This window comes from Cryptotermes secundus, unplaced genomic scaffold (assembly GCF_002891405.2).
Source record: "Cryptotermes secundus unplaced genomic scaffold, Csec_1.0 scaffold1777, whole genome shotgun sequence".
NCBI classification, from domain to species: Eukaryota; Metazoa; Arthropoda; class Insecta; order Blattodea; family Kalotermitidae; genus Cryptotermes; species Cryptotermes secundus.
The window spans coordinates 479,924-502,924 of NW_019724777.1; the positions used below are offsets into that span (position 1 = coordinate 479,924).

The 23,001-nt window shown below is 41.3% G+C and overlaps 2 protein-coding genes across 10 annotated transcripts in view; one reads left to right on the plus strand and one right to left on the minus strand.

The window, feature by feature from the left end:
* The first annotated feature begins 739 nt into the window (after nucleotides 1-739).
* LOC111863085 (transcription factor kayak) lies at nucleotides 740-7,567 on the plus strand. 4 transcript variants are annotated; one of them, XM_023849090.1, is made up of 5 exons: nucleotides 740-841; nucleotides 5,225-5,396; nucleotides 5,481-5,647; nucleotides 5,758-5,865; nucleotides 6,535-7,567. In XM_023849090.1, the coding sequence occupies exons 1-5, from the start codon at nucleotides 770-772 to the stop codon at nucleotides 7,123-7,125; spliced, it is 1,110 nt and encodes a 369-aa protein (XP_023704858.1). In that variant the 5' UTR covers nucleotides 740-769; the 3' UTR covers nucleotides 7,126-7,567. The 4 variants fall into 4 exon arrangements, with proteins under 4 accessions (XP_023704858.1, XP_023704857.1, XP_023704860.1 ...); XM_023849089.2 differs by lacking the exon at nucleotides 740-841 and adding an exon at nucleotides 2,429-2,577; XM_023849092.2 differs by lacking the exon at nucleotides 740-841 and adding an exon at nucleotides 2,777-2,987.
* A 1,762-nt stretch (nucleotides 7,568-9,329) lies between these two features.
* LOC111863089 (aftiphilin) overlaps nucleotides 9,330-23,001 on the minus strand; it is an 18,973-nt gene continuing 5,301 nt past the window's right edge. For 3 of the 6 annotated variants that reach the window (XM_023849102.2, XM_023849101.2, XM_033750922.1), the window contains exons 3-8: nucleotides 21,127-21,722; nucleotides 20,529-20,747; nucleotides 18,541-18,687; nucleotides 18,226-18,289; nucleotides 13,070-13,180; nucleotides 9,330-12,322 (exon numbers count right to left, since the gene is read on the minus strand). In XM_023849102.2, coding sequence (XP_023704870.1) covers nucleotides 12,138-12,322; nucleotides 13,070-13,180; nucleotides 18,226-18,289; nucleotides 18,541-18,687; nucleotides 20,529-20,747; nucleotides 21,127-21,722 — 1,322 coding nt within the window. In that variant the 3' untranslated portion in view covers nucleotides 9,330-12,137. Of the gene's footprint in view, nucleotides 12,323-13,069; nucleotides 13,181-15,586; nucleotides 17,041-18,225; nucleotides 18,290-18,540; nucleotides 18,688-20,528; nucleotides 20,748-21,126; nucleotides 21,723-23,001 lie in introns of those variants that run through there. The other 3 variants (XM_023849104.2, XM_023849103.2, XM_033750923.1) reach the window with 3 other exon arrangements.

The following is a 23,001-nucleotide window of genomic DNA, read 5'->3' on the forward strand; positions in this document are numbered from 1 at the left end:
CTCTCCTTGATGTGAATCACTTATTCTTACAGAACCCAATGTTGCAGTCATTCAGTTTCCTGCTTAATTAGAGTTAATAATGGATTATTCGTGAGGCAATGATTAGAAAGTATACATGTGACATGTACCTCCATTTCAATTCCCTCAAAGGTGAAGTTGCGGAATGAGCACAGACCATAACTACTATCTGACGTGTTGATGTCTTTTTCATATCACCCATGTTTGTATAAGAATAGACCTTTGGACGATTACCCTCCTATCCAATGACTTCCAGGGCATTTTCACCAGGGTAAAGGTGGCCGTAACATGAAGCAGTCTACTTTCCGTGCAAATCATCTAGAGTACTGTACAGAGCGGCAATTTTATTTACATAAGGTAAGGTGAAGCAATGAAGCTGATTTGAAGATCACCTTCTGTTGTTACACGATAAAGGTGGTGATCATCACTATGGGAAAGCTACGGTAAAATTATCGTGCCATGCCAGTTCTTGTACCATCGATAACAACAAACTCGGGTCAAAACATATGCCACCATGATGACTCAGGCGACTCTCCTTGCCATTTCCGGGCAACCCCGATGCGTCATTCCACACGAGATTCGGAAACTTTCGTGACTTCTCGGAACAGCTCGAGAATGACGTCATGCCACATGACGCGGGGTGAAGTCATCGTGTTATTTGTAGATTCTATATGTCATCAGATAGATTGAGGGTTTCCCCGCAAGTGGAGGCTGTTGTGAGTCATCCAGGTGAATCTTGGGGTCCAGAACTATGTTGTTCCACAGCAGTAGTAGTGACAGCGACAACAGCCAGGATACCGCCGAGGTCGTCAGCCCCACTGTGGTGAGTACTAATTATCGATCGGGTCGTAGCGTCTGTCGTCCCTTTGTCCAGCGATACGGGAAAGGCATTTTTAGTTGGTAAACCACGAGGGAAGATACCATTTCGAGTCGTGGCCTGTATTAACTACATAGGGCTAGCATAAACTGGCCGTAGATGAGTGTTCAAGCAGAAGTAAGGTTGTGCAGCCAGATTTAACCAAAATTAGGCGGCCAGGCAGTGAACGTTCCTATTCCGACAGTATAGCATAATTAGGTGACGGCTGAGCTTCACGCTCCGACTGCCTGCGACCTAAGTCAGTGTTGACAAAACATGACTCGCCGAATGAGGCGAGCGTGACCAATTGTAGCCAGACGGACAACGGACTTTCACCCGGAGCTTGGTTCGGCAGACTGGATAGTGGAAACCCACGATCAAACATCTAAGCTACTTTCATAATATTTTATGTATAAAAAATCGTCTTCAGTTCCCAGTAATTATAAATACGTGGCCGACGTGCAACTTAACTGCAATGTATAATGGTCTCAGGCTTGCAGCGACCCGATTTAAACCAAATTTGGCCTGTTTGCAGGCTCCGATGCTGTATAAGGCTTTGCAAGGTCGCTACTTAGCGCGCGCCTCCCAGCCGTATGTTGATACGCTTCATTGTGTAACCTACAATTCCTATGAAATGCAGTTCGGCTGAACATTGCTGACTTTCAACCTGAAGATTCATAACAATCGCAGCAACCCCCCCCCCGGTCTCTACTTCAGTGCCTGGTGCAGCGGCATGAAGCCTTATAGGGGCGTGGAGAGAGGCACCAGCCTTCAATCTCGCCCCCTGTATCCATTGCATAGAGGGTTGCTTGGCTCATGGATCCGCCCAACTGAGAAACCACAGCACCCTTTCTGGAATCGAATTCAGGCCGTTATAGCCCAGCACAAAACTAACGTGTTTTGAAATAATAATTACATGCGGTACGCATGATGGAAGATAGTTTAATATTGCAAGTACAGATTCAGTAAGCCTCTTTCAGGGATCTTAATGTCTCATTATTGCGCTGAACGTTTATTGATCAGGAAGCCTGCAGAACATGCGGTACTACAAAAAGTTCGCGTCTGCTTTATCGTTTAATGTTTCCGTACATAATACATTATTATCTTTGTAACAGAACTGGTGGCACAGGTTGTGATCTACAGAGTTCTTACACTGTGTTGCCGTTAGGTGGGTGGGTTTCAGCGTCTAAAAAGAACATAATTGCCTCCATCTTTAGGGCCGTGTGTTCGTTCAAACTGTCCCCCCACCCCCACATACGAGACCACAACAGGGGGTTTAAACCAGAATAATAATAGTACAATATGAATCACGAAGATGGTGGTAGTTCCTTCGAGGTAGGAATGCAGTTAAGCATCACCTTTCGAAGAGGCGTGTGTGTTTCAAGTACTTAACAGTTGGAACAGCACCACAATAGCGGTAATAGGAAACGATCGGATCTCAAACCTGCGAGAACTTTAACCCCCCCCCAGCCTAACCTCTTATTCAATTCCGCGAAGTCGCAACGCAGCATGACGTCAGCACGGCCTTGTAAAACAGAAGGCAGGACTCGCCGAAGCAGCAGTCGTTCCCTGCATCGCGGAGTGTGTTGAAGTGTTTCTACATGTCTCGGTTGGTTCCTTTAGGCCCACTCGTGTTGGACCAAGCAGACCTGGATGCAGACACAATGTACTCGGACTTCAGCAGTGACATTACTAAGAAGATGGTAAGTGTAACATTTCGAGCGCAATTGCGTCATGCAGGTATATCGGGGCGCCGCGCATAGTGACGTCAAGCTCCGATGACGTCATTGCTGGTCCACTGTTGCAACGTCCAATTGTGCGACCTTGGAATATTTTCCTGCATGTTTTCACTTGGGGGGGGATTGCAGGTGTCTTAAACAGGTGGACGTCCAGGTGCTACAAACGGCGTAACTCTACATCTGCTGCGTCTTTGATCGGACCGGAAAGCAATATAGTTTACCAGGAATTCCTTGCTTATCGGAATTTCCGGTTGCGCAACGTTGACTAGTCACATGATCGTCACGTGAAAGATAGCGGTCATCTCCACCCATTGTATCCTAGCATTGTACAGTGCAGTGCACTTTGCGACAGTTGTGGAAATAGCTCCTGTATGGTAAGTGGAATTTTGCAGTAGGTTACGGTTATTCGTGTACAGCCTGACACAAGTCATTGCTGGGTGACGGACAACAGATGGCACCAGTTCGGCGGTAATTTTTAGCGACAGGCTGTATAGGAAGTCAGTACTGTGACAGGCTGGGATTGACTGTCGCAGGCTGTAGACACAAAGGCAGTACTGGAACTGTGGAATGCAGACTAAAGAAAGGCGGTAGTGGTACACTATGGGATGCAGACTGTATAGAATGGAGGCCACAGGAAGCAGCACTACGGGAATATTATAGAATACTGGCTATGGGAAACCAGTGCCGGGTGACTGACTATAGGAAGGCAGTAGTTTGACGGGCGGTAGAAAAGTTTAGGGGGGGGGGAGCGTTTATGTGCGTAGAATGTGTGCCGGAATACGGAATTTATAGAATGTTAGTGCTGGATGACGGCTGAGTCAGTACTCGTAGGGGCCGTGTAGAAGTCTTGCTCTCAATTGGGTTCCGCGACAAAATTCTATTACAGAATAGAAATGATCTTTGGATTTCATTGCAGTCTTCAATTAATCTTCATTTCGGCTTGTCTTTAGATAGAAATGTCACCACATAAAAGGAATGCATTAACAGACCTGATACGCGAGTTTTGCTCCAGAGGAAAAAGCTTTATGAAGACGTGCAATTCGTCAGTTGAGATACTCTTCCGTCAGCGCGCACGTTTAACGAAACAATAATTACGCAGCAACAAAAACAGACTAAACGGAGCGCGGGATTTGAGAGGTCGTCCTTCCAGTACGAGGCCAAAGAAAATATTTGTGTAGAAAAAAAGATACATGAACGGCGATGTTTGTTTGCAATTAAGTGATGCGTTGATCTCATAACTTTATTTAACTGTTATTATTAAACCCAATTATCTGTCGTCTTTTTTTATAATTTCATAACGTTATGGAGATGATAATCACTTCTTTAGAAGCCGCCAGTTGAGCAGCGACGCAAGAATTAAACCCAATTATCTGTCGTCTTTTTTTATAATTTCATAACGTTATGGAGATGATAATCACTTCTTTAGAAGCCGCCAGTTGAGCAGCCACGCAAGAATTTCCGAATATTTTTTATTTAATGGAACACGACGGTACATTGCCGTGTTCAAAAGAGACTTCCACTGGCCCCTGTCCTGTGCCAGATCAGTCCAGCCCATACCACTCCATCTGATTCATTTTAATGTTATCCACCCACCGTAATGGTTTTCTAATGGTCTCTTTCGTTCTGCCTTTCCTACCAAAATGTTATATGCATTTACCTTCTCCCTATGCCCTGCCCATCTCATACTTGTAGACTTGATCATCATTATTATTTTGGCGAATAGTACATGATGCAGTTATAATGCGTAGAAAAATTTACTAGGGGATTCCCACAGCGAAAAGCGTTCGTGGCCGAATTAAATTTGGAAATACCCGGTATATAGGGGAGCAGTTCTGGATGATGACGATAGGGAGATACGTGGTGGACTGTACAGTGTGGAAGTTCCTTGGTGGTTGGTGGTGTGAAATTTTGATTCAAGGAACTGACCAGAACTGTTTTCTTGAACTGAATCCTATGAATAGGGCCGACAGTGCACATATGGCGTTCTGAAATATATCTGCTTACGTTAGCAGCATCTTTATATGGCGTGTACAACAAATTGCCATATCCTGAAGGATGAGCCTTTCCCGCGCCATCATAAGGGTTGTGATTATTTAGCCACGCCTATGACAGTTTTTCCACCTTCCTGATACTCGTATGTGGCGCCTCGCTGCGCTGACTGCCGGATGAAGGGCCCTTCGAGGAATTTTGTGTGGGCGGTAATCATGCATTCCCGTTTGCGGTTAGACGTTCTGGCGGCGGTGATCGTGGTTCATCCCTTGGCGTGATTTAGGGTTTCGAGGCTGGCAGAGAAGCAGCGAGAAGTGAGTGGGTGAACGGGCGCCGTGCCAAATTGTCCGGGTTAAATACAGACCATGAGAGCGCGCCTAGTCCGGTTGTGGCGGACGAGACGCGTGTCTGCCTGCGTGCCCTTTCACTGCTGCAGCAGTGTTCTCGAAAAACGAACGAACGACTTTTTGTTACACAATTGCGATCGATTATGGAGCCACTGGACTTGACCTTCCTGTCTCCAGAGCTGTGGTACCAGCAGGTGAACAATCTGCGTCGTAGTTTGGGCCTAACTGCGTAATAAACCTGCCACATTAAGGTGTCTGTAATCTTTTGTTAATAGTTTGTGACACTGGATGGGCTGAATTCTGGGGTACCAACACGAACAACGCCAACTCTGACACCAACAACACTGCGCAACATTGAGCAGACTTTCATTGAACTACAGAGTGAAGTGGAATCACACCAGAACGAGGCTGGCTTTGTCCCCCCAGTGGTGCAACCCATCACACAAGGTAGATGTCATTGCCTTATTGCCAGGACTACTGTACTGCAACAAACATTTGGTGTTGAACTTAAGGAACACTTCTAATTTGCAGGTAGCACATATATGAGCCTTGTGGATAGCAAGGGTTGGCAAGGTGGAGTAGCATCCATTGTGCAGACCCGCCCATCTGTGGTTACAGCGGCAACAACGGCACCCACCACAGCAATGACAACTACACGCAGGAATATGGGTGGAAGGCGACCCACAAAAAACAGTGGGGTATGTACCCTTCAAATGATACACTTTAATGTGCCATCACATAGGATTCCATTCTATGTGGGCTCACTGCAGAAAACAACTGTTGCTGATTTTAGGAACTCTATTTTTAGATCTCTCCTGAGGAGGAAGAGAGGAGAAGAGTGCGGCGGGAAAGAAATAAGATGGCAGCAGCACGATGCAGAAAAAGGAGAATGGACCACACCAATGCCTTGTTGCAGGTAAGAGAACATAGGTTGTACAGTTGCAAGCTTACAATTATGAAAAACAACTTCATAACACTTCATTCAAAACTGTTTTCAAATGAAAATGAAGTCAGTTTGTTGTTTGTTACCTGTATCGTACATTTTCCCCAGATATCATGCTTGTAGTATTTTTACAGTATAGGTATTTTCAAAGATATAAAAGGATTAGCATTATGTAACACTCACCTTTTTGTAGAAAAGAACTGAAATCCAAATCAACGATACAAGAGTGGATGAGGCAATATGTTGAATTCCACAGATATATTGAGGGTCATGAGCAAAAAAAAAAAAAATATAACAAAACCAAATAAGCACTTACAGAAATTACACAACTTGCTTTGTAGGCTCCTCACTACAGTAAAGGAAATCTTGGACCAAAAGAAAATTATGTGGATGGAAGATACAGAAAAAAGGGGAAAAAGAAAATGAACCCCATAAGCATACAGGTGCCACAAATACTCGAGTTAAAAAAGTCAAATAGGCATAGTGTTTTACATAGGAAGAGATAGTTGCACATGCATTTAGATCCTTGCACAATTTGGTATGGTGTAACAGCCTTAAATGTATTATTTATTATATTGTATTTTTGTCATACATACGGTGTTTGAGTTGAGATTAAGTTTGTGGAGGGCCACACTGTTGCAGGAAACAGAGGGCCTAGAACAGAAGAAACAGGGTCTGCAGCAGGAGATTCAGCAGCTGCAGATGCAGAAAGAGGAGCTGGAGTTCCTTCTCGAGGCACACAAGGCATGTTGCCGGCTCAGTGGCTCATCTGGACCTCAGTCCCCACAAGATATCAAGCCCTTCGTATATCCAGCATCTGGCCTGGAGGATAAACCAGTTCGTGTGAAGCAGGAACTTGATGATTCCAACACTACTGTGACCGTGCCACTTAGCCAGCCCATGCCCCCAAAGAGGCCTACCCTGGCCAGTGATGCAACTTCCGGAGTAAAGCCCTCACGCCCCAACTCCCTCCCTGTGGCTACAGCTTTCACACCCTCGCACAACACCCTCAAGGCTGCTGTGTCAGTTTCTGAAGTGGCTGGTGTTCCCATTACAACTCCCTCTGCTGGGATTCCATTCAACTTTGAATCACTCATGGAAGGAGGGACAGGACTGACACCAGTGTCAACACCTCTAGTGCCATCGTGCTCAAGTCAGCAGCGTAACTCTGCTGCTGGCTGCGTTGATTTGTCCAGCCCAGATTCAGTCCCGCCCAAGCTTGTATCTTTGTGATGCCACAGGGGCAAGGAGGCCAATAGGGAGGTGCAAAGATAACATTTATGATACCAAAGTGGCCTCATCATGTTGCCTTGACTTGAGGTGAAAAGGTTTTGCTCAATATCACCTTCTCAATTTTGCTGCTGCTGCCAAGAAAATGCCTTTTACTACTGTTTGTGGAGTTTGACTTTTGTGCTGCAGGAAGCAATACCACACCTCAACAAGTCCATAATGTGGGTGTTGCAATATTCAGATGGGCAGCATTATTGTACCAAATTACCGTACTTAAAGTGCGCTCAAAACTGTTTCTGCTCAAGCATCTTGTAAAAGCTCACCACCCACATTTGGTCCTTAAAGACTTTTTTTTTTAAGAAGCATTAAGATTTTGTACTATGTATTGGATATATATATATATCTGTGATGTGAATTGTGAATAAAAGAGCTTTTGATAATCAGATGTTGGTGCAAGTGTTACTGTAGAGCATAGAACCTGATAGTGTTATCAAAGAGTTCAGAAACTTTTTTTCTCTTTTTGTACCACAGACTGTGCATATAGAATAACAGCATAATGAATGCTGCATATGCTTTTATTTTGATGTGCCTAAGGATCTTCAGTAGACGAGATGTTCAGACATTACTGATTTTCTAAATTTCTCTTCCATTGACAATCCTATCACAACACAAAAACTTTAATACATGGAAAGATGATATTGCTGACCTTAATGATGAGCTGCAAATTCACTCTACCATGATTGTCGCATGACAGTCCACTTAAGTGAAATGTTAATGGGGCAAAATTTAAAACAATTGAGCTGAGCCCACGTGACGATTTGTTAGTTTCACATCGTAATAGCCAATAAGAGTGTTTATTTATAAATAATAACTGATTGATACAATACTTTACAATGTGTAGTATTGAGTACAGGGCTGCCACTAACATAACACTGAATGGCTCTTCGGCAGATCAGTTCTGTGTGTGATTATCAGCTGCCAACAAGAACTAGTTGGCTAAAAGACAAATCGCAGCTCAGTGTGAGCATGGTATTCACATTCCAAAAGTCTTTAAGTACAGCACTGCCAGCAGTAGGATGTTGTCTGCAGGACATCCATCTAGCAATTAACACAGCCACAGGTAATGTCACTTATCTATCTTCCTTCATCTCTTCCCCCCTCCCTGTAATTAACACAGCCAGAGGTAATGTCACTCATCTATCTACCTTCATCTCTTTCCAAGAACAATTTCTGCAGTCAAAACTTTGTTCCTTTTTCTCCTATTTTTGAAAATAGTCTGTATTAATACATTTAATGGCATCTTATATCACCAATTTATTACTTCCCAAATTTTTATTACTGTGTTACTATTTCTGTATATTGAAATACTAATTTCAGAGACATCCTTTTTTTATCTGTAGGAAACATTTTTGTAATTATGTTACCAACTTAGATAAGAAAAATATACAAAGATGTTAGAATACTCAAACTAATTCATATCCCACAAAGTAAAAGTACTAATGTTACCGGTTTTCTATATTAGTATAATGGGATCCTGTCAAGAACTAGCTAATTCATGCTTCCCAGTTTCCTTTAAACCTGTACTACTGCATAACATCATTTCTTCATTCCTGTTAGGGCAGTACTTTTCAGGTGAGTGGGTCAAGAGGTCTCAAAAATAATGCAAAATTAATAATTATGTAAGTAAAAGGAAAGCTATCCCTGTAAGAGGCCGTGGAGGCCCACAGGGTTGTGAGATGTTGAGGGTCCCACCTTTACTAGACAATCAGCTGAAAGATGGCGGTAAGGTTGTCAGCCTTTTGTGCCAGCCGCGATTTACTCCCCATGAAAATTATTTAATTAATTCCTGGTACTCATTTCTTTTAAGAGGCTGAGTCGATCCCAGGGCCATAGTTAGGCTGGAAGAATTAGGTCAATTGAAAAAATCCAATGACCTCATCGGGACTTGAACCCGCGACCTTCTGGCTTGTAGCATAGCCCCTTAATGATTAATATAATATTAAAATGTACATAATTGAAAAAATATTTTTGGAAAAAGAGAAACTTGTTTTTACTGCGGTGGCACAGTGGTTCTATGACAATGCAGAACGCTCAGTTGAGATGACACTCTCTTGTGGGGTAAAGGGGGAAACTCACTGTCTCGTGTAACGTAAGCCAACTCAAGGTTCTGCAAATGTGACATGAATAAACTTACATAAAAATACTCATTTTTTTCTTCTATATATACTACATTTTTTACCATGTGGTGAATATGTGGAGGAATACACAAAACAGTAAAATGCCTATTCTGTTAAATATGGGGGATGGGGTCAGCAACGGGTGGTTCGTGGAACAGTATGACCTTGGTGTCGGCATTTGTACTATGCCCATCGACACAAAAGCACATACTACTTCATCCACTGTGATATTTTCCCAATTCCTCAGTCTAGAGCAAAACGTCAAAGGCATAGAAGTTTTTCAAATTTCCTACTGTCCACATTTGTTGGTTCCATTTACTACTAACGGCATAAGAGCTCCATCAAAAATGTTCTCAAATATGTCCACTGTCAGATATGTCAAACTGCAGGTTATGTCTGTTGCACTGTCACAAATTGTATGTGTTCCAGGAATCACTAACTGGGTGCAATCATCATCAATGTCACTATCATCATCCAAAAATAAATTTCCCCCCATGCAAAACTTCATATACAACTTAACAAATTTCCAATCTGTAAGCACATAAATGTCTGTTGCTTGGCCATGATGACTGTAATGTCAGATACTATTCATTAAGATTAATAGCCTGAGTCGTTTGCTGTGCAAGAAAGGTAATTCAAGAGACAAAAATAAAAACTACCTGAAACACCATTAACTCTATATGAAAGAATTTAGAATAGAAAACGTTAACTTCTGATGCATTCAATAACAGCAGTATTTACCAATTTTCATACCAATGATGATGTCGTAAGAATATTTAGACCAAACTGATAGGACCTTCAAAACCAAGTTTCATGGATACATTCATGATAAAAAAACAAACAAAAATAACTCAAAATATACTCAACATATTCCTGAAAGAAGACAGTCATACGGCCCCCTTAAAGACACTTTACAAACACTTCAGACAAGTGGATCTTATATAAATACATTAGAAAACATTACACATATGAAATACACCAAGAACATAACCGTCTTAATGACACATTTTCTGATAATAGCTAGCCAATATGACACAGGCCATTTCTAGGAAATGAAATGGCATATGCATATCTAGAGAGATGTGATTCATGGACGCAAACCACTGCTGGGTGTTAAACATTATCCACGGATACGAAAATGGAAAGTTGTAAACACTTGGAAACCAGACCACTGCTATGAAATTAACACACGTTTCTGCAGCAACAAATGAGGACAGAATAACAGGAACTACTGGAGATGGTGATCTCTATTTGGTTCACCCCAGAGTTTAAAGGGGAGGCGACACGTAACTGATTTAGTGAGTTCAAGGGTTTGGTCATAAGAGAATTCATAGTTCAGTTCAGTGTTCAGCTGTGGAATGTTAACCAGCAGACAGTGGAAGCCGAAGAAGTGACCAATTCATAAATCAGAACCAAGTCAGTCACATTGGAAGAGAAGACACTCGTAGTCCAGTAAGGAATGGAGCGAGCTTAGGCAGTCATTGATTGTGAGCTGTGGTAATTCATTGTAACAGAAGGCATCAATAATTCTGATCATCCAATGCAGGACCCATTATTATTCGTCACGGAACCCCAGACACATGACAGTATGATGTCAACATCAGCTTACAAGACAACAATGACCACAATTAGGAACACTCCCCCCCCTCCCCCCATAACGGTAGCATACCTACCAGTTGTGAACAAACTGTATTCATACAATGACCACCACCACACAGTCACTCAACTTCTGCTATCTCAATAAGTCAAAGAGCTTTACCTCCTTCAATATTCTATTTCTATGCACTCAAAATCATAAAACCACCCTCTTATACAATTTTCAGATAATTTCCTTATGGACACACATTAAGCCAACAGCCCTTACTACAAAATACACACAATACTACACTTGCTAAGTATAATTCCATCCCTTAACAATTAAAGATTAATCTACTTATAGACTCTCACCATAGTTAAATACCCCATTATTTGAAAATTTCTGAACACCCCCTCAGCTACTAACCTAATGCCACAATGTACTTTGAATATAAAAGAATTATCTTGCATCACAGAACAGTATTTAGCATGGCCTGACAAGAAGAAAGTGCATGCTGAACAGTCACAAGTAGTACAAATGAGTGAAGAGCCAAAATTATATAACAAGATCTGAGCTAGAAAAACTTTTATCAAGTGTTCATTGAACTGAAAATGACTATGTTGTGTACTGTGATAGGGACTAACAACTTGAATACATATGTCCACATAAAAAAATAAATCACATTCGACCCAATTTATTGCTTTTTACATTCTTACACACTGTTAGATCTTTGCACTTACATCACAGGCATTTTACTAGTTTGTGTTTTCCATCTGATGACTGGTATCTGTGGTTAAAACATACTTCATGTATTTAGAAACAAAAAAATTGTTAATATCAGTTTGTTTGTGTGAGACAGCTGGCCTAAGAACTTTGAACACTGAACAGGAATAGGATGCAATCATATGAAAAAAAATATGTGAGCTAATTCCCGTTTTGTTATTGGTCCTTTGAAGTGTGACCCAAACAGGAGCACATAACCATCACAGCTGGAGTTCTTTACAGCCAAATAATTTCAACACATACACCACACACAACTGCACACACTGACATTGAAGTATAGCTGACAGATTGCTCTAAACTGGTAAAAAATGGAGATCCTCCAAATTGAAGGCTGAGAGAGAGAGAGAGACATCAGTGAAACAGAAAATCAAAACATACAAAACAGGTTCACTCAGATTATCCTCATTACAAATGGCACAAATTTAGAAGCATCTGTTTTCCTGTTCAATAAGGTAGGGCAAGTAGTAAGTATGAGGCTATCAAGGTGAGGTACCCCGCACTGGGAACATAAGAAGCTTGGCCTGCAGAAAGGACAGGTCTGGAAGCTCATCCAGTACTCTCACTGTGTCTGGGCTCAACCCCTGTCTGCTGGACATAACCAGTGTAGACTTGCCGGATGCTAGGATCTGCTGCACCAGCGAGCTGCTTGTGGATGCCTCGGGCACTGCAAGAAGTCACAGACATCATCACAAGGGGCTGCCCTGCTAAGGTGGAAACCGCCTAAGCCAATTTAACCCGCAGAACTTCATCCTCTAAGGTCCAAGTGGACATTTTCAAAGAGGTTTACCCATAAAAATTTTATTTGATTTGAGGTTGTCAGAGTAGACTGCTACCTTCTGGGATGTGATGGTGTGTAGTCTGGTAAAGGTATGTTTCACAAGAACAACTTCCATCTTTAGGGCTGAAGGTTCTATCCTCAATATGGAGGCACATGTTCATCTGTCAGTAACCTTCTACAAGGCTCCCACAAGATTGCAGTCTTTAACATTTTGTATATTTTTTCTCTCTTCTGTCCTTCCCCTCTGAGACACAAGTCCAACCCACTGTGTAGCAACCACTATAATATCAATAAGCATGCTCTTAGCATCTAATATTCCCCACTTACCTTGCAGCCAAACATTTTCCTGTGAGAAATTCTATTTTGTTTTTAAACACTTGCAGTTATGTTCTTGCCTTGAACTAAGAAACCATGTTTCACAACCACACAAAACAGTGAATACTTTAACTCTGATAGAGGATCTTACCATTATACAGACTGATTCACTACATGCCATTTGGTAAAGAGGCAACGACCAGCAATCCTGAGGTTTCTCATGGTTTTCCTCAGTCTATCAAACATGCCTCAAACTAGCAGTCATTTATATTCTACTTCTGCACTGGTACCAACTATCTAGCACATAACTTTACTTACTGGTGCAGGTGCTCCAGGTGCTGCCAGCCATGTTGGAAGCAGAGGGGGAGGGGCAGGTTAAGTTATCGAAGGTGTTGAGATAGTCAAGTTCGAGAAGTGCCGAGTTGGCACCTTCCACAAAGGAAGGGTGAGGGTAGGGGGGAAGAAAGAACAAACAATGTGCCATTAGTTACTGCACAGCCTAACAGAGGGATTTGCATACAGAAACACAAGAGGCATGTTCAAAATGGCATCAAAGCAGGCTACACACCCTCTGAAAATTAAATATCATTAGAACTAAGAGGCAGGTCGTAACAATGCATATATTCTGGGTTGTGTAGTCTGCAGACACACTGACATTTCAGAAGGACATATGACCTCCATCTTCAGAGTCAAAGAGTAAGGCAAAAAAGAAACCAGTACACAGAGATGGGTAAGCTTGACTTACACTTCAACCCAGAAGATCGAGACGGTATTTCTCTGAAACATTCTAACATTCATACACCATAGGCCTGACATTCTTCGGAAATTTGCATGACTGAGTGGGCTGGCAATGTGATAAACTCCAGACTTCTATTTAGGAGATGATCAGTTCAAATCTTGGCCAGGATACTGGATATCCTGATGCAGGGCTTTTTGTATCTTTAGGATAGTACTTCCATGCAGGCCGATAGGGTTGTGAGATGTCGAAGCTCCCACATTTTCTAGACAGTGGGCTCAAAGTTGGTGGTGAGGTTGTCAGCATTACGTACTGGCCGCCCTTTACCCTAAGGAAGATTCCACAAAAGAATAACTCTGAATGGGCTCAGGACACAGTGGGGAGGGGGGGAGGTCTCTCTTTCATGCACACACATGCACCAGAGTGTCTGTGAAATCAAGAGACAATTGTTGATATTTTTGATCAATCAAGGCTAGCCATGGAGTGGAATTACTGATACTAGAAATGAAGTCTGCAAAACAGTGACATTTTAAATTAAAAAAAAAAAGTTAGGATTGTCAAGTAAGTAATTACAATTCTTTATGACTGAGATCTGACTAATTGCTTAATATGCTCTTTTTATAAAACAAAAAAAAAAATAGGTTCTTGCAGTGGTGACTGTGCAGGATATACATAGGGCACTCAAAAAGTTCCCAGAATTCCGCTGCAGACGGAGAACGAGTGATAAGATAGCACACACACTGTTGTGGTGGGAAGCTCAGCATGTCTGCTCGCAGGCGCAACAGGTCTGGACAGGTTTCAGTATGCAGTGTTGTTACTGTTCTGTTTGAAATAGACGCGAGTGTTGGTCATTCGGCACAATGTTGCAGTTCGAACAGCGTGCGAACATCAAGTTCATGTACAAATTGGGAAAATCCGCTTCAGAGATGCTATTGGCCCTGCAGCAAGTTTACGGTGATACTGCACTAAAGAAATCCGCAGTTTATGACTGGTTTCCCTGGTTTAAGAATGGGCAGGAGATATTAGAGGATGACCAGCACAGTGGGAGACCTTCAACATCCAGAACTGAGGAAATGATTGGAAAAGTGCGACAACTGATTCGATGTGATTGAAGAATGACCATCACGGAGATGGAGCAAGAAGTTGGTACTGTTACTGGCCATTTCTACGTGCAAGTTTTGCAGAGGTTGTGCGATGCGGTTTGGAGAAAGCGGCGCAACAAGTGGCAGGGACAGTGGTTTCTGCATCACGATAACACACCAAGCCACACATTGCTTGTTGTGCAGCAATTCCTTGCTGAGAAAAGCACTCCTGTCATCACTCAACCACTGTACTCTCCGGATCTCATTCTTAGTGACTTTTGCCTCTTCCCTACTCTGAAAATGGGCCTCAAGGGGACATGTTTCGCAACCATGGAGGACATCAAATCAAATGCAATGGCTGAGCTCCGGAAGATTCCAAAAGAAGCCTTCCACTGCTGCTTCCAACAATGGCAGGATCGATGTGTGTGCACGTGCAAGGGTCCTACTTTGAAGGTGATTAGGTACGTGTTGCCGTACGTCCTACCATTACAGTGGTATACCACCATTCCGGGAACTTTTTGACTGACCCTCGTATAATCTTTTGGAATATGAGACCATGTAGTCTGGAAGAAGTTTACTGATGCTCTTTACTTGCGGGTTCCTCTGAAACACTGGTAAACTTCTATCAGACTACCTGGTATCACATTCCAGAAGGTGGTAGGTACTGTTCAATACATGTGTCTCTTGAAATCTGTCACAAAATGTGAGTCCAGACTGCTGAAAACTATGTCACACACACTAATGTCAGAAAACACATGTAACATGTTAAGGTAAATAAAAAATATAAGTTCATGTGTTAACTGATGTATCAACCACAGAAAATAATCAGCAAATAAGATCTTAATTAACCATTTAAAGCCCAGTGGTTACTATAAGTACCACCTGCTTTAACATACTATAACTCCGTATTCCGACCACAGAGTGTATCTGCATGTTCTGCATGGTTCTCACAATAAACAGTGGTTATTTCCCTAAACAGCATTAACCAGTTGGGCTTTGTAGCGGAGACGTAATGTCTTTCCTGTGAGGTACAGTCTTTAAAGGGTTAACGAGCCCAATTAATAATTACAACCAAAAATATTTATTCCTCCCCATCAAACTGTGTGTACAAATGTACTACAATGATAAGTTAAGGTAAAATAGTGCTTGTAGTTAAAAGTATGTAGTGGGGATATAGTGTCAATGCTCCAGGCATTCATAACACCACCAGCCAATTGGGATATCATAAAATAAGAGAAGCAGCTCTGTTCTTGAACATTTCATGAAATAAATATTGTCACCAAACTTATCCGGGAAATAAAAAGGCTGCATTAATTGTGTAACCAGTGAGGCACAGTTTGGCACTCAACAGGAAATTTACTCGATGCTGAAAATTCATCTGAAATTTTTACTCATTAATTGTATCTGCTAAGTAATGGATGTGCTGATGAGATGCACAATTGTCAATAAAACAATACACATGACAATTCACCCACAATCCCTCTCTATAAATTAGCTCAAACAGTAGGACTTATCAGAGAAGTGTGCTGGGTATAAAATAAGTGCTTTACTTCTCTATACAGTGTTTGTATGAATACTTTTTGCTCCAAATATCTGGTGAGCTGCACTTAGGATGTACATATAGATCTTCGTATACAATGTCTGTCAATGGTGTATGATTTTAAACACAATTGGAATGTGCCAACAAATTTTAATAAAACTTTCCAATATCAATTTTAATTAAAATCCATTAAGTTGTTCCAGAGTTGTCTGTTCTATGAGGACAGGTAAAGGCGAAGCTAACAGGTCCACTTCTGAAACTTTCTATTGCCAAAGCATAAAAATTGAAAAGTTATAACATGTAATCAGTACAGTGATTTACACTGCTATAGTTTAATAGTATAAATTCACTGAATGCTGAAGACAGAACACAGACACCCAGAATTACTGGGCTTTTGGACTATGTCCATCATCTGGTATTCTAAAATACTGGAGAACACAACGTTTCTGAAATTGGATCTGTTTCCATCCTCAATTGGGGGGAGGGGGAGACACCTACTCCTCAATCAGTCCAGGAAGTTGGGGTTCATCCTTGTACATGCCAGAACCACCAATCTTGCTTCTGTTTTACAATATTCTCCCTTTGCACTAACACATTCTTTTCCATCATCCTGGCAAGTTACTAATGAAGGAAGCATAGATAGTTTCATCCCAAATGTATAGTCAGTTCAAGATATCACATTTGAGTTCATCATCAGCTAGAAATTTCTGTCCGCCTAGATGCACCTTCACTGGTCCAAACAAATAATTCACTAGGGCTAAGTCAGGGCTATAAGGAGGGTGGTTCATGATTTCCCACCCAATTTTTGCCAATATCTTTGTCAAATATGCTGCATGTGGACAAGCTTTGTCATGCAGTACAATAATATTTTAATAGATGTCCAACTCTTCCCTTCTGAATCACTTGGTGCACATCTCTGCAAAGCAAGTAACTGTAACATAACACAGAGGAAAATCAACATGAATCATTTCTTCTGAATCCCAAAACAGCTAAAAGCTTCACCCATGTCTCATCACAGATCACTCTTTACTCTGGGAATGGGTTTTCCCTCCAATTCAAACCAGCGCATATATTTGGCAGATATAGCAACATGCTTCACCTTCAGGTATAACATTAACATCTTGCAGACCCACTGGGCGCACACTTGCTTAAACAATACGCATTCATGGATAAATGTTTCAACACTTTCAACATTTATGCTATAGTGGGATGCAATATTATACACTGGAATTCACCTGTTTCCTAAAATCAGCTCTTTGGCATGGTGAGTGTTTACATCACCTACTGATGTTGGCCAAATGTGAACATGTGGTAGATTCAAGACTTGTTTACAGCCTTCAGAAAACTTACTGTACCATCACAGACACTTCCACAAGGCAGGGTTTCTTCCCCACAGTGTGCACATTAGCTACGAGAATATCTGCTGGTTTCACTTTCTCTTGTCACTAGGAATCTGATGATACAGCGCTGTTCTACATTAGGAGTGACAAGGTCTGATGTCATTCTGTGGTAGCCCTTAATGCACAGAAGCAAAGAAGCATGGCTGACTGCCAGGCAGTGAGTGAAGACATAGTTTTAATTTTCTGGTGCCCATGTCTTGGGGGGGGGGTAAAATAAAGACCAGGATAACCTTGAACCACCCTCATAACACAAGACTCAAGTAGGGTTGCCAAAGGCGAGCTTGAAACACACTTAATTTGCACCATTAACATAAAATTAGCGATGTCAATTGACATTTGTACAGTTCACATACTGATTCTGTACAAAGTGTGCTGATGTTCCAAGAGCTCATGGTCACATTGTCACTTCATAACATTTCAGACAAGGTATCAACATGACGACTTGAGGGGTTTCTTATGCAGGCCATAGAGTCACTGACTGGTACCTGGTGTCAAGTATGACTAAATATGCCTCACAGCTAATTCCATGAAGGTATTTGAATTCATGTAATTTTTCATGCCAAGTCAAGTTCCATGCACTACAAATTAATAAAACTATCTCAAAGATCCATTTAAGGTGTTATTGCACAAAAGATATCCATGACAGTGTGACTGCAGTGCTTGTTTGTTTTGTGAACTACATATTGATAATGTAAATGTGGGAACAAGATACTTACAGTCCAGAGGGTTCACAAGTCCACTGCTGTTCCAGTCAAACTGAGCAGCTGGCACCACTACTTCCTGCAAAATTAGCATTTCATACACGAATTAACTCATCAGTTCAGTGCATTGCACACCTTCATATTTTTCTTCTCAGATCCATTTTAATATTATCCTTCCTTCTATGCCTACAGTTCTTAAGCAGTCTCTATCCCTAAGCTTTCCTGACCAAAATTTACTTCTGTTTACAGCTACAACTAACCAAAGTTGGTCAGAAACACTACAGCTTGGCAGGAATTACAATTCTGAAACTCTCCAACTGTACTACAAACCTCTGCTGTGGTTTCCACCAGAGGCAATTCTTTGGCTGGCTCCAGTAGGGTGGGAGAGCTTCCACTAGCCCGCATCGGCTCCAGAGGACTGAAGCCAAGGTTTGCAGCAAATCGTGGCACTAAAGCATTCCATCGTGGACCAAAGAGCTGGAAAAGCATTATATTTTGAAGAAGGTGAAAAATTTGTCTGACCTGTTGGAGCCAATATTAACGTTCAAAGTGAGAAGGATTCAATCAAGAAGTCATATTGCAGGTGAACAATGTTCATGCTGAAAAGTACAGTCTACAATGTTAATTTTAGTTTCTGAGGAAGGGCTGCTTACATACTGCAATAGACCAAAAAGTTGTGCAATACTGGACTCCACTCCAAAGTCATTACTCAACAGAACGCTTGCCACAAGGGTTCAAGTACAGTTCATGTGCCATAGCTGCAATGCTGATTCACACCCATCCCTTATGGCCAGAACATCACACAGGATTGTGAACACAAATTTTGCAAAGAGAATCAGCCTAATGTAGAAGAAGTACACAGAAAATGGTGTGGCCATGGATCTGAACTTAACTTCTACATGTGTTAGGTCTGTGATGCCAGTTCAATGTAGAATCCTGTATTTATTTTACACGCAAATGAATTATCGGTGGCACGCTGGTATGACTTTTGGGTGCATAACAAACTGTCAGAACTGTGTGGGTGGGACAGATAGGCAGAAATAAAATAATGGACAGGCTTTGGCTTGTAAGAAAATCTTCTAATAAGTGACTGGTTGCAATGGCAATAGGTAATGCAACTGAGCGAAAAACTTTTAAATTCTAAGTTCAGATGCTTCAAAAGAAATGTTCAATTATTCTTCACTATTTTCACATGTCCATGATAACCAGTCCAGAAAGTAGTAAATATTGCCAAATCTACAATTATGGTTCCTTACACCTTAGTGAAATGGTGTGGGGGCACGCGGTAGTGTAGTTGGTTGAGGCACTATGCTACAAGCCAGAAGGTTGCGGGTTCAAGTCCCGACGAGGTCATTGGATTTTTTCAGTTGACCTAATCCTTCCAGCCACACTATGGCCCTGAGGTCAACTCAGCCTCTAACAGAAATGAGCACCAGGAATTAATCAAATAATTTTCCTGGGGAGTAAAGTGCTGCCGGTGCATAAGGCTGACAACCTTACCACCATCTATGAGCGGATTGTCTAGATAATGTGACCCTCAACGTCTCACAACCCTATGGGTCTTCATGGCCTCTTACAGGGATAGCTTTACTTTTACTGTTTCTTTTTTAAGTGAAACGGTGTCCTATACAAGTTATGAAAAGATGGGCATCAAGTGGTATTGTATCTAGAACAAATTTCAGGTATTACAAGTACAGGCTAGAGTGAACACTCTTACAAATTTTTATACATTCTCATTATATTATATTTGAAAAGTAATTTCATATCCTCAAATAATTCAAATCTGGTAACAGGTTAGCTTAGTTTAGCCACTTCATTCCCTTCACATTAAAACAGTAAATGAGACAAAAGTGTTCATGATTTATTCTGACCGTCTTACAGTGCATACATTTATTCACCTTACTCTTCTCTCTTGCACTACATGTTTCAGCACAAAAGTGCCATCTTCAGGTGCTTTTTGATGTACGTCGAACTACTTCATTGCATGCCCTGTTGTCTTTATTCTAAAATAACTAAAATATATATTCGTCATATATATTGATATATTTTAAATATTAAAAATATTAAAACTGTTCAGGATTTGTCATCCTTATGTCGTATCTCAATACACGAGTCACACCTATCTTCTTCTATTGGGAGTATTCTTCCTACTTTCTTGTGTGTACTGTGCTTTGTGTTGTGTCTTGCTCCTGTGACTGCGTGTGTAGCATATGGGTGTGTGCCACAAAGACCACTGTACCATAAAGTTTTTTCAAAGGATTAAACCAAATGATACTTTGTGTTTGTATTCTAAATATTCATTAATTCCAATGACTTACAATGTTACGTGAGTCGATGCCTAGTGCTAGCAACAGGTGTTTATTGGCAGCTGAACCAGACCACTGATATGACAGTGCATGGCTACTCTCCATATCCTGCAGCTTACACCAAACTGTGGCCAGTCTCTCAGCCAGGGGTGGTACGTTTATCTCTACCAAGCTGATGCTACTGTTGAATGGGAACAGCATGTTGATAACCATCTTTAGTTTACGGGCCAACTGAAAAATGATCACAATAGAACTGTGGATGATTTGGAACTCCTGCACTGTAGTTTTCACTTGTTCACATTAGAAGTCACAGACCTGCAGTGAGACCACCACAGAACTACAACCTACGTGTTATTTTCACACAACCTAGAGAGTTACAGCTTTCAAATTTTATGCTGATTTTTTTACTTTCAAGCTGCCTTTTATAGAATTTGCTTTACATTTATGATACTTTTCATATTACAAATTTAATTCCTAAATGACTGGATATGAAACAAGTTCCATTATAGTTTTCACTTGATACAGAATTTGTGACAGCCTTCAGAGTCCCTTTGTAATTATGAAAACTTCCAGAAGTGGCCAAACATCAACTCTTACAATGGATACTCACTTCCCCATCATCCAAGCCAACACAACTCACAGGAGCAGTTTCAAATTCATCGAAATCATAATCATCATCACCATCATGAACAGCAGCTGGGACAGGCTGAGTTGCAGCAGCCCAGTTATCTATCGGTCCATCTGCCACAGGGCCCTCAAACACTGCAAAATCCTCACTCATCGCAACACTTTCAAAATCCCCAAAATCATCCACATCACTGGTTTCCTGAGGCAAATGTCTGCTGCTCTGACAACTGGAATCTGTCCAGAATGCCCCTGTATCCAATGCACAGTCTGTTGTGCCAAATTCTTTCTGCAATTCGACCTCTGTATCAGTTGACTTTATCAACGTCTCATCACTTCCACTAGACTCTTCACAAGCACCAGTCACTTTTGGTCCCACACCATCAGTATCTTGTCTTGCACTGCAGAGTCCCAAGCCAGTGGCTACAGACAAAATGGAGTCCTGGGTCACGCTGTCCACGACTCTGAGACCTGCCTTCTTTCCATCATCAACTTCTAGCTGAGTCTCACAGCTGTGTTTAACACTCTCCTCCCAGAATGTGCTGCTGATGGTTGGTAACTTGAGAGAAGTTTCAGGAGCATCTGAAACAATTCAAAACCTTCACCAGAACTAAACTCTGACAACCAGAATTTTGGTACAGGCCACAACCACTTCCTTCCACATTCTTTGCAATTCATTACATAATAATCATCCATCATTCGACACTATATACTCTGAGCTATTGTCAGCGTCATTAAAAAAACTGTGAATAAAATAGGCAGATACTTATTTTAAAATCATAAATCCAAGAACTATACGTATATAGCCTACATTGAGCTAATTCAATCTAAATTATATCTTCACAAATGAGTTCTCTACCATTAATTTTTAATATTACTGGGCCATCTATGCTTAGTCTCCCAAATGATCTCCTGTAGTGAAGTTCCTCTACAAACAGCATACATACTTCTTTGTTTGCCTCATCAAAATGGCTTGAATGTGCTCTTCAGTCAAAGTATCACCAACACTAGGTCACAGTATCTGTCTACATTAGGTACCTTGTACTGTATGGAGGCTAGTCTAATCTAGAAGCAAAAACATAGTAAGTGTACGTTCAAGTCATTAGAACAAAGGATAAGTCTACAACATATGGACAGCGACAAATCCAAATAACATTCACGTAATAATTAATGACACAATCCTTGCTATCACTCAGTTCACAATCTGTTTCTAAAAACATATATGAGTAGATTAAAACATACAATACTGTAATTCAACCTGCTGCTTTGTATGGGTATGAAACCTGGGGTCTCAAATAAAGGGAAGAACACAAACTGAGGGTGTTTGAGAATAGGGTACTGAGAGGGGATATTTGGACCTTAGATGGCGGAAGTGAATGGGAGGAGAGGGAAAACAGCTTAACAAGAAGTTCAGTGAGAGTAGGGCCAATGAGCCTCTTGAGTTCCATGTAAGTTGGGGAAATTCTTGACCAGCTGAGTAGCTATTAGCATCTGAAGGATTGTTTCTACATGGAGTTTAACTGATATGTATGGACATGTAGCATGAATGGAGGAAACAAGAACTGATCAACAACAAAAAAATATACAACAAAGTTATCAGCGAGGCTAAAAAGTTACACAACAACATGCGAATACGATCATCTGGGAATAAATCAAAAGCCATGTGGGATTTAATCAAAGAAGAATTAGGCAATCAGCAAAAAGTTCCAAAGAACATTGAAATAGAAGTGACTGGAACAGCTATACAGGATCCCAAAGAAATAGCCAATGTTTTTAATGATTACTACACTAACATTGCCCAGCATATCCGGAGTAACAATCCGATAGCACAAAATAATGTAGACAGGATAAATACAATAAA